This window comes from Ipomoea triloba, chromosome 13 (assembly GCF_003576645.1).
Source record: "Ipomoea triloba cultivar NCNSP0323 chromosome 13, ASM357664v1".
Classification (NCBI taxonomy): domain Eukaryota; kingdom Viridiplantae; phylum Streptophyta; class Magnoliopsida; order Solanales; family Convolvulaceae; genus Ipomoea; species Ipomoea triloba.
Window position 1 is genome coordinate 31696196 of NC_044928.1, and position 12324 is coordinate 31708519.

At 38.3% G+C, this 12324-nt stretch overlaps 2 protein-coding genes across 2 annotated transcripts; one reads left to right on the forward strand and one right to left on the reverse strand.

Moving 5' to 3' along the window:
• Positions 1-4182: 4182 nt before the first annotated feature.
• LOC116002749 (protein CHUP1, chloroplastic) lies at positions 4183-8827 on the forward strand. Its single transcript, XM_031242914.1, has 9 exons — positions 4183-4633; positions 4740-4816; positions 4963-5718; positions 5851-7197; positions 7284-7415; positions 7547-7728; positions 8008-8119; positions 8358-8501; positions 8595-8827. Exons 1-9 carry the CDS (start codon positions 4537-4539, stop codon positions 8691-8693), a joined length of 2946 nt encoding a protein of 981 aa, XP_031098774.1. The 5' UTR covers positions 4183-4536; the 3' UTR covers positions 8694-8827.
• On the reverse strand, positions 8762-11719 carry LOC116002750 (uncharacterized protein At1g26090, chloroplastic). The gene is made up of 7 exons (XM_031242915.1): positions 11337-11719; positions 10350-10493; positions 10175-10249; positions 9895-10088; positions 9641-9812; positions 9148-9561; positions 8762-9063 (listed from the first exon to the last, which is right to left on the reverse strand). The coding sequence occupies exons 1-7, from the start codon at positions 11568-11570 to the stop codon at positions 8932-8934; spliced, it is 1365 nt and encodes a 454-aa protein (XP_031098775.1). The 5' UTR covers positions 11571-11719; the 3' UTR covers positions 8762-8931.
• Between the last annotated feature and the right edge of the window lie 605 nt (positions 11720-12324).

The window sequence follows — 12324 nt, forward strand, 5'->3', positions numbered from 1 at the left end:
ACCCGACGGTCGGAAAAAACTACGGGAGTAAGGTGCCCGCTCGGTCCTCGAACCGATCTATTACGACGGAGGTCGGAGAAAACGCTACGACCGAAAAGTCGGAAAAAACTACGGGAGTAAGGTGCCCCGTTCGGTCCTCGAACCGATCTATTACGACGGCGGTCGGAAAAAATGCTACGACCGAAAAGTCGGAAAAAACTACACTCTTTGCACCGAGGAAGAATTACCCTCGTTTGCTTTGCTTTGTAAATTATACACGGTTATATATATAGTTTAGTCGTGTGCAAAGCTCGGTTAGGTCGGCATTACCACCGCCGGTGTTATAAGCCCGATTAGGTCGGCATTGCCACCATCGGCACGATGAATTTTTCCCGCTTCTTAGCAATGCCGCTCCTTAGCGATGAATATATCCCGCTTTTCAGCGCTGCCGATCTCTTGATCGCTTTGCCCGACCATGGGCCTTATGCCTGATCTCTAAGATCAGTGCCGATCTCTCAATCGCTTACCCGAGCATGGGCCTTATGTTTGAAATCCGATCACTCGATCGATAGAGTTCGAACGACAACCCTTATAGTCCAAAAGACTGTGCTAAAGGTTGTACTCTTTTTCCTTGACTAGGATTTTTTTTCCCTTTGGGTTTTTTCTTAGTCCAAGGTTTTTTAGCGAGGCAACCGGCATAGGTCACAGACTATATGGTTAGCTTTCAGCCCGAACTCTTCCCCTTTAACGCTTAAAGGTTGTGCTCTTTTTCCTTGGCTAAGATTTTTTCCCATTGGGTTTTTTCTTAGCGTAAGGTTTTTTAACGAGGCAACTAGCGTGAGTTGCAAACGGTAAGGCCAGTCTTCCAGCCCGACCCCTTCCTTGTTGACTCGACGTCAGGGCTCGGACTGGGGGGGCTAGTTGATAGGGAATATACCCCGGGTATACGGCCCTACGAGTACTATACGTATGGCGGGTGTATTGGGCCTATATAAGGGCCATAGCCCTTCAGTGAAAAGGGCTTTTGGGGGGATCCCTTCTCCTCCTCTCTCTAGAAACATTCTAAAGGCCCAGCTCTCCCTACTCTCTACATGACTCAACAACAGTGAATAAAATGGTGGGATTTGGTCTAAATGATCTGAGTGATTTGATACTGTACGTATATAGCTATTTTCTTCAATACATGGAGTAATTAATCCGTATCAACACTCTAGATTCATTTGACAATATATGTTATTGTATGGCTGTGAATTTTAGTTTCATTCTCCACACACACTAGTTTCATTATAACAACATTAAAGTATCATTTTAATTATACTACAGTTTCATTTGGCAGTGTACAATATTGAATAAGCTTTGTTTTCTACTTTCGTACACACAACCTAGTTTCATTATAGCAACACTAAAATATCATTTTAATTCTACAACAGTCGTTTCATTTGACAATCATGATCCATATATATAGCACTACGTGGGCCATGGTCCACTGTATAACAATTTGAATTGCTAGTTGCCAAGCATTACGCTAAGTCCTCTACTTTCATATTCTTAACCAAGTGTCAGGTGTCAAGTATCAAGTCCTTTACTTGTCTCCACTCAACCAAGTGTTAAGGTGTACTGTTGAATCCTCTTCGTTGTTGATTCGCATGGCATAACTTTAGTGATTCGTGGACGACACGTACTATCAATATTTTACAACTTTTCTAGGGTTTATGTTGTGTTAACCCCAGTAAAACCAACATATACAATATATATTTATATTGCCAAAATCAAACCCTTAATGTATATTTTGTAATGAATAAATTAAACAACTTTATTTTCATATACTTACATAGTAATAATCTAACTTCACATTTCACTAGCAAGTTTGACTCTTTCAGTTTTGAAAATTTCCATTAAGGGTAAGTGATTAAAAAAGAAGAAGAAGAAGATAACATGCATTGAATGTATACAAAACAAGAGTATTAATATTGTAAATTACTTTTTTTTTTTAAATGCATGTGTAGATCAAGTTGTCATATTTATCTAGTCATAGTGAATGGTGGAGAGTGGTTCATATATAATTTTATGACACAATAAAAAGAAATGATAAAGAAGTTATAGCCAATATATATATAATCCAAATGTTGAAAAAGAAGAGACAACGACTACATAGTTAAAAGCCTAAAAGGTCTCCACACACAAAAGAGTTAAATTTCTTTTCTTTCTTGGTCCATCTATAAAGCTTGAGCTTATCTTTTCCCTTTGGCAAATGTTGGCCATACACTAAATTCTACCAGCTGCAGGATAGACATAATTTTCAGCCATCTTTTCTTTATTGCAATTAAGGACAAATATATTGCATGCAATTTTTGTAACTACTTTCTAAATGGACCCCACTATTTCATGGGCACATCATTTAATCAAATAGTAAGTAATAACAATGTATTAATGAGTTACTCTGATCTGTTATATAATTTTCATACCTACAAATAAACTACTCATGATTTTTATGTACGAAAATCATGATTTTTAAGTACGAAAATCATATAGCTAAGAGCATAAACACGTTATGGAGCAAATCTTTGTTTAGAACATTTTGTCCCTATTTAAAATAAGTGATCCAATACGAAAATCATATAGTTAAGAGCATAAACACGTCATGGAGCAAATCTTTGTTTAGAACATTTTGTCCCTATTTAAAATAAGTGATTCAATACGAAAATCATATAGCTAATTTAAGAGCATAAACACATTATGGAGCAAATCTTTATTTAGAACATTTTGTCCCTATTTAAAATAAGTGATCCAATCGTCTCCGGATTTGGACAGAATGTTCGGCCTAGTGCAAGGTTTGAAGGTTAAAAATAAGGTCATAACAATTTACAACTTAAAAGTTTTAAATGAGTAACATAACTGAATTCAAACATTTTTCATAAAATTTCAATTTCAATTCTAGCAAACAATGAATCAGGAAACTACCAATTCAGAACTGAACGTGCTTAACTCATTGATTCAACAAACAATATTTAGAGAAGAAGAACCGAAACTAACTCATAGTGGCCCGCTACTTTTAATATCAAATTAGTCCAATTTTCTCTTTGGGAAAATGACACTTTTTCCCCCTATGTTATGTGCTTATAGCACTTTTCCCCCTGTGTTATTAAAGTGGCAGTTTTTCCCCCTCAGTTATTTTAAAAGTGGTAGTTTTCTCCCTTGTAATATTAAATTGACATTTTTGCCCTTAAAAATAACCATTTCATTTATTTTTATTCTCCAACTAATTATTACTAATATGTATGGAAGATCACAGTTCGATACGAACCTAATCAAACACTGTAACAATTAAACTTAAATAGTATAGACGGTTACGGTTACGATTCAGAACCGAAAAAATGAAATAAAATAATTTTTGAATTTAGACTATTTTTAAATTAGAAATAAAATTATAAAAATAAATAAATAAATAAATAAATAAATAAGTTTTGATTGGCGGTTTAAAATCGAAATTGGAACCGAACCGTACCGATTTATCAAAATAAGGGTTTGATCATTTTTACTATATATGACTGTGATTAAGTTTCAGTTCACGGTTCAACAATTATTTAATTTTATTTTTTCGGTTATGAATCGTAACCAGAACCGTCCATACTATTTCGGTATGATTGCTACAGTGTTTGGTTAGGTTTGAACCGAATCGTGATTATCCATACCTATAAGTAATAATTTGTTGGAGAAGAAAAATAAATGAAATAATTATTTTTAAGGGTAAAAATGTCAATTTAACATTTCAGGGGGGAAAACTGCCATTTTAATAACACAAAGAGAAAAAGTGCTATAAGCACATAACATAGAGGGAAAAAGTGCCATTTTCCCTTTCTCTTTTTATAGTCACCCAAACCAGTTAGAAATCTTGTCATTTCTTGTTTCATAATAATCCCACAAATTTCCCAATCCATTACTATGTAAGTGTCAGAAGTAGATATACCTATGGCAAGGAGTTACAGAAACAGGAGAGGAAACACGGGTGCCGCCTATTTAATGCTCAAATTTACCGCTCTTCTGGTCGTTTTCACTTCCTTTTCAGCCTCTCTAATTCTTCATTCTTCTGGACACAAGCTAATCCAGTAAAGAGTTCTTACACCCACCATCTGTATTCAACTTTTAATCTTCTTGGACAAAGACTGTCCACTAGAAACTGGTGGCTCCTGTAACTTGTTACCTTTGACCTGTAGCCATTCTGTGCACAAAACCAAGTTTTTTCTTGATAAGATGATAGTGTTATTGATGTTGAGATGTTCTCAGCTATATGTTGCTACTCTTAAATGCTCATTACTGCAATGCTGGAGAATTTCATAACCTGAAAGTAACCTCATTTTCTTCAAATGTTCAGCTTAGAGTGGGATAATAGGAGTCTATAGGCAATTCAAGAATTTGGGTTTTCTTTATTTTCATCATTTTATGGGTGATGGTTTGGGTGTGAAAAATGGGGCTTTGGTGCTATGGGTGGAGAGGTGTATGAGGATTGGGTTATCCCATCCCAGTAGATGAGTGGAAAGTTCAATTCTTTCTATCCACATGATTGTCAGGCTAGGTTTCTTGGTTGCTGCTTCAATTGCAGCCTATGGAGTTAGGCAGATTAGTGTCAAACCCCAAAGGCCACCCAAGCCTTCAGGTATTTTGTGTGTTTTGGGTATTGAAAGATGAGATTATATGTTCTGTAATGGGTTAGTTTTTGTCAAATTGCTTATGTCTGTCACTGTTCTGATTGAATTGCACAGGAAATAGTGAAGAACATACTAGGAATGAAGAGGAAGACAAAGAGCAGATTACCTATTCTAAGAATGGCCTCAAAGAGGTAATTTTTAAGTACCATGAATAAAAACTTTAGCATAGTTTGTTGTTGGATTTCTATGTTGTTAATAATCTTAGTTCATTGTGTTATCATTTTCATGTTATGTTTATGTAGTATTGAGGGATTTTGTGCTCCTTGTGATTATGCAGGGTGAGTTGGAAGAGGAGAAAGAAGAAGTTAAATTAATAAATGGGATTATAAATCCCTCGTTGAGGAAATCGTTGGATATCGAAGATGACCTCTTTCCTGAATTTGAAGATCTTTTATCAGGCGAGATAGAGTTTCCGTTACCTAGTGGCATGTATGATGCAGCAAATGCAGAGAAGGAGAGAGCATATCAAAATGAGATGGCTAATAATGCAAATGAGCTGGAAAGATTAAGAAATCTTGTGAAAGAGCTTGAGGAGAGGGAAGTGAAGCTCGAAGGCGAGCTGTTGGAGTATTATGGGCTGAAAGAGCAAGAATCAGATATTGTTGAGCTACAAAAGCAACTTAAGATTAAGGCAGTGGAGATTGATATGCTTAATATTACTGTAAATACCTTGCAAGCTGAGAAGAAGAGGCTTCAAGACGAGGTTTCCAAGACTGTCGATGCACGAAAGGAGTTAGAGGTGGCGAGGAACAAAATCAAGGAGATGCAGAGGCAGGTTCAACTTGAAGCGAGCCAGACGAAAGGGCACTTATTGTTGCTCAAACAGCAAGTTACCGGGCTTCAAGCAAAGGAAAAGGAAGCCTTCAAACGGGATGCTGAGGTAGAGAAGAAGCTTAAACTTTTAAAGGAGTTAGAGGTGGAGGTTATGGAGCTTAAGAGGAAGAACAAAGAGCTTCAGATTGAGAAACGAGAATTGGTCATGAAACTCGATGCAGCTCAAGCCAAAGTAACGTCCCTTTCTAATATGACAGAGGTAATGTTTTGAATTCAACTCGAGATCTTGTTTAAGATGTGTATATATATATATATATACAGTTAAGCTACTTTTCGTTTTCCTGTCTGCAATGAAACTAACTCGTTTTGAATTTGTTCTATGGTGCTGCAGAGTGAAATGGTTGCCAATGTGAGGGAAGAGGTTACAGCTTTGAGGCATACAAACGAGGATCTTCTAAAGCAAGTTGAAGGCCTACAGATGAATAGATTCAGTGAAGTCGAAGAGCTAGTGTATCTTCGTTGGGTGAATGCCTGCTTAAGATTTGAACTCCGGAACTATCAAGCGCCTGCAGGCAAAGTAACGGCTCGAGACCTCAGTAAAAGTTTGAGCCCGAGATCTCAGGAGAAGGCTAAACAGCTGATGTTAGAATATGCAGGTTCAGAGCGTGGTCAAGGGGACACTGATCTTGAAAGCAACTTTTCACACCCATCTTCTCCGGGGAGCGAAGATTTTGATAATACCTCTATTGATAGTTCTACTAGTAGATATAGTAGCCTCAGTAAAAAGCCTGGCTTACTTCAGAAGTTAAAGAAATGGGGGAGAAGCAAAGACGATTCAGTTTTTACTTCGCCATCAGGGTCTCTTGGAGGATCCCCGAGCAGGATGAGCATGAGTCATAGTAGGCCTCGGGGCCCTCTGGAATCCTTGATGCTCAGGAATGCGGGTGATAGTGTAGCCATCACTAGCTTTGGGACAGCAGAACAGGAATTCCTTAATTCCCCCGAAACACCAAAGATGTCCCAGGCTAGAGTACATGATATGTCTCCCGTTTCACTGAATACAGTTGCATCGTCTTTTCATTTAATGTCTAAGTCGGTCGAAGGGGTCATGGATGAAAAGTATCCTGCATATAAAGACCGGCATAAGTTGGCAGTGGAGAGGGAGAAGCAATTAAAAGAAAAGGCTGAACGAGCAAGAACTGCAAAATTTGGTGACACTTCGAGCTTTAAAGTAGACAGATCTATCGCCTTGCCCCCAAAACTTACACAGATAAAGGAGAAGGCAGGTGTCTCTAGTGACTCAACTGAGCAGTCTAGTGATCCTAAAGCAGATTCTCAATCAATAAGCAAAATGAAATTAGCCCATATTGAGAAACGAGCTCCTAGAGTTGCTCGTCCACCTCCTAAACCATCATCAGCTAGTGCTCCCACTACTACTGGTACAAATGCTTCGGGTGGGGCTCCACCTCCACCGCCTCCTCCACCGGGTGCTCCTCCGCCACCACCGCCACCAGGTGGACCGCCTAGGCCACCTCCTCCACCAGGGAGCCTAACAAAAGCAGGTGGAGGAGATAAAGTCCATCGAGCCCCAGAATTAGTTGAGTTCTACCAAACATTGATGAAACGGGAGTCAAAGAAGGATTCATCGTCACCTTTGATTTCTTCCTCATCAAACGCATCGGATGCAAGAAGCAACATGATTGGGGAGATAGCAAACAAATCCTCCTTCCTTTTAGCTGTATGTAGAATTTTCCATTCGATTCCTTACCAAATATATGTGCTTTATTATCCAACTCTAAGCAAGAAAAGGATTGTATTGATCAGGTGAAAGCTGATGTTGAAACTCAAGGCGATTTCGTCCAGTCACTGGCATCTGAAGTCCGTGCAGCTTCCTTCTCCAACGTAGACGATTTGGTGGCATTTGTGAACTGGCTAGATGAAGAGCTCTCCTTCTTGGTATATCCTTTTGAGCTTTAGCAGCTTTTCTGATAATTATTCCTCAATGAGGATATTCATGAGCTTTGCTGATCATATAACTGCATTTTAACTTGTAAAGTAATTGGCATTTATTTTGATCTTTTTGCAAGGTTGATGAACGAGCTGTTCTCAAGCATTTCGATTGGCCAGAAGGGAAAGCAGATGCATTGCGAGAGGCTGCATTCGAGTACCAGGACCTAATGAAACTAGAGAAGCAAGTTTCCTCGTTTGTTGATGATCCCAATCTTTCTTGTGAAGCTGCATTGAAGAAGATGTACAAGCTACTTGAGAAGTAAGTGACCTGTGCATATTCATATCTGACATCCTAGTATAGACAACATCCCAATCTTTCACTGTTTATGGGCTGAAAACGCGGGAACACAAGCTGATATTAGCTTCCACTTTCTCCGCATTTTAAGTTTTTCACTTTCATATGGTGAATCTTTTTTTCTTTTTCTTTTTTAGATACATTAGGTTTCCCAGCTTACGCTAGACTACTCGAATACTGAGTTGATTCTGAACTTTATTTAGCGGATAGTAAACATTTCTCCTTTTTCGTTCAAACTTTCAGGGTGGAACAGAGTGTTTATGCACTTTTGCGCACAAGGGACATGGCTATATCACGATATAGAGAATTTGGCATCCCTACAGATTGGTTACTAGATGCTGGCGTGGTTGGAAAGGTATGCATTTGAAACTATTTGTCACTCGAATGTCTGCAATAAACAACGTTCTTCGTTGGTTATACCATGAACACATCGTTTTCCTTCAAGTAACTTGCTATGGCCAAATTATGTCCCGTTTTCCTGGCCTGTGAGCCATTCTCTTTAGATCTCTTGGACACTTCTTTGCAGCAAGTGGATAAAAAAAATGACGTTTTTATGATCCTGAAATGATGAATGCACATTTTCTCTTATGCAGATTAAGCTCTCGTCTGTCCAACTGGCTCGCAAGTACATGAAACGTGTAGCAATAGAGCTTGATGCATTGAGCGGGCCTGAGAAGGAACCGAACAGAGAATTCTTAGTTCTACAAGGTGTTCGTTTTGCTTTCCGTGTTCATCAGGTAGAGTCTTGACTTCAAGAATGTCACTTTCTTCTTAGTGTTCTTATCCCTTCTTTCACACGAAAACGAATCAATTTATGTTTATGTTTTCAGTTTGCTGGAGGGTTTGATGCTGAGAGCATGAAGGCGTTTGAAGAACTGAGGAGTCGTGTGGCGACACAAACAACAGGAGAAGTAAAGCAAGAAGAATGACACTTTCGATTTCTCATGCTTGCTTGCTTGCTATTAAGTGTATATTTCATCATTTTGTTACTTGAGTATAGGAAACAACATTCATATTGTACCTTCAGCTTACCAGAAATACAGAGATGCATAGATTACAGCAACCATTTGTCCAAAACAAAATTCATGAATTTCTCAACAGTTTTGGTACATCAAAGGGCACTTGAAGCAAGGAAAGAAGAGAACCTTAGAGCTTGAAGCTTTTTTGTTATTGCATGGTTATAACAAGACTTCTTTCGATAAACTTGGCAGCTACGACCTTGCCTTGAAGCTTCGAGGGCAGAAAAATGGCGCGTCTTTGATCACCTGCCTCGACCAACAGCTCAGATCCCCCTCTAAACTGCAGTAATAAGAAAAATGATAAGATTACCTTTTAGTCTATAAACTTCTACTAGTGTTGCAGTGTCAAATTTGGGATACGTACTTGGTATAGTTTGATTTCCGATTTGTCAAAACCAGGCATGAGAAGTGTGACAGTTTTATTGGTCGGATCAAACTTAACAGGATGGATCCTCGTCCCATGGCTTGTAACAGCAAGAAGTTTGCGGGCATCCTCACTACAAGCATCCTGCATTATATGATTCCATTCTAGGCGGGTATCTACCGAGAGATGTGGAATGAAAGTGTAGGGCAAAGGCGAAAAGCTCTTATCGACTTTTTCCCTTAATCCAGCAGCATCATTTGGCGATGCAAAAGCGAGTGCACCAGAGACCTGGGCGCCTGCTTGGATAACACAGCCCCAGTAGCGTAATGCAGAAGCCAAAGACGCGGAACTTTTGGGGTCCACCACAACATAGCAGCCAAATTTATCGGGTTCTGCAATGATAGAAGATCCTCTCTGCATCATACACAACCCAGGGACACCTTCAAGAAAATTGCATTACTGGTTGCGAAGAAGAAAATGGGAACCGAAATACCTCTAATGTTTGATCTAGAAAGTCCCATATCTCGGAACTCATTTTCCCATTCAGATTCGAATTTCTGCCACTTAAACTCATAGCTTCGTCGACAAATCTCAGGAGAGAAGGGCCTGCCAACCTCCCAAAATCGGTCTTTTCTGCTAACTTACGCAGATATTTCAAGTACAATCTGTACATGGAGAGGGATTACCATTTTAACTCCTTTTTCATTTCAATTGAGGCAATGGTTACGAGGAATAAAGAGTTCTGACCTTGCTTTGCTGGTTGCACCTATCATCCGAATCATTTCTTCAGTGCTCATACCATCATAAATTATAATGTCAAATTTCTCCTTTTGACTGTTCCCTTGAGTAACATTTCCAAAGAATCCTATTAGCCTTTCAAGTTCCAAAACTGAAAAGATCGAATCCATCCCGGGTAACACACCTAGCTCTTGTCCTACCACCTACTACATTATGAAGAAAGATTAAAGATGAGGAATAATAAATTTCTAAGAGGACAGAAATGAACGATGAATTGTTACATACCAACCTCTTCAAGAATTCCTTGTGTCATATTAAGACGAGTGTCTGCTTCCTTTAGTCTATTTAAGGGTTTAAGAAGCATCTGCATTTATTGGCAATTGTTTATCTTAAGTCAAAAGTAGGCCAAAAGTATGCTAAGTCCGACATGTATGACAAGAGAAAGTGGACTAGAGAAAACGCACTTTTGTAGTTTCCAATCTCACAGCTGAAAGGTTGGCATTGCATGCAACAGGAGATGTGCCAATCTTACAGTTCAGAAGATATTCGGCTGTAGGATCTTGGGAATGTATAACCAAGTAGGTTTTGAGTCCTGCCATAGCATAATGCTGAATACCCGAGAATTAATAGTGGTAAGATATATACCATTAAGAGGACATCCTGATTCTTGACATAACTAAAGAATCACCCAAAATTCCATAGTTTCCCAGATTCTCATTCCCTGATTCTTTTCCCAACTTTCATTAAACATATATTCGTGTTAGCAGCATGTTAGTACTCAGTGCTTATGTTTATATATGATAACATCAAATATCCAAGATCAACTTTCAGCTAAACAGCACTCAATCTGCCACAAAATTCACTTGGAAATTACTGTTTAAAGAAAATCATTGAACATTTCACACAACTCGCCCCGCAAGGCTAGCTCAAGTGGTCAACCACCCAAAGTCAACCCTCCAGCAGTAGGGTGGGGGTTCGGCTCCTACCAACATCTTTGAGCTGTACACGGACTGTTCTTGGGGTTTGGGATTAGTCTGGCGTGAGCCGAAACCTAATGTATCAAAAAAAATCACACAACTCTCTTCCTAGTTCAGGTGTTCCTAGGATTAGGACTGTTCCTCAATCACACACCTCACCCCAGCAGAATTCACTCCTCTGGTAATGTTACTGTTTCCACACAACACTCCTCAGAACTCAGAAGATTACTGTTATAAAGGTCCCAACTTTATGTATTTTAAACATTAAAGAACATGAATTTTCTCATCATTCATCCTTGCAAAGAAAAGGGAAACTTATTAACCATACAATTATCATAAAGAAGTCGAAAATTCAAGCTAAAATGACCGGGAGCTCAACTAATTTTACTCCACATTCACAGTTACCATCAGTACTAAGAAAATTGAAAATCATTTGTTAGGAGACAACAGAGGATTGAATATGTAAATACATACCTGAGCAGCGAAAACAGCAGAGGTGGTTTTACCAGAACCGCCTTTACCCAAGAAAGTGACCAATCTGGGTGGCTTATCAGCGGCTGAATTAGCCGCAGCTGCCATAGCCAAAGCCCCTTTCTTTTTCCTCCTTGATGGATTCAGTAATGGAGGGGGGAAATCGAGTTTTGGGATTGAAGATGAAGGTAAAAATGGTGTTAGGAGGAGTTGGGGATTCGAAGAAGAGGAAGCCATAGATTTGCAGTCTCGGAATCGAATGTGGGTATGAATTGGTTCCTATTATTCTTTTCTTTTTATCATAAAAATTTGTTCTTGAAAGTTTGGCAACTCTTGTTTAACTTTTCATCTATCACTCTTTTTGCCTAATTTTATGGAGTGAAGGAATCCAAGCACGGATGGACCAAATTTAGGATAAAGGAAATCTTAAACATAGTACCATAGCCAATGTAAACAGTGAATCCTTAGTTTATCCGAACTTCATAGTAACATAGCCATTAACCAATGTAAACATTTTGTTTGATAACCCAATTTTTTTGAGCAAATTATATACTGGTTCACCATGCCAGGCCACTTAAAGAGTGTGATTATAATTAATCAAATACGTCAAATTTTTAATACATATAAAGTTCACATTATACATGTGAATGTGAATTCATTATATTTCTAGCTAGTTGAGAGATTGTAACGTACTTATTTCTATTGTATAATAATTTAAATATAATGCATTAAATTTCTAGTTATTAGTTGGGCTATTCCACATTTTTATTAACTCTTATTAATACCTTAGCACAAGGTATTTACAGTATAATTTATCTGTCTTCAAATGAGAATATTTGAACAAAAAATAATAAATTATGTAATAAAATTTTTAAATACCATGATAAAAACTTAGTTTTTGAGAGCAACAAAAATTTAGTTTTAAAATACCATATATATTTATTTTGTAATAACTCTAACTTAACCCGATCACATGTTTTACTCAAAACAC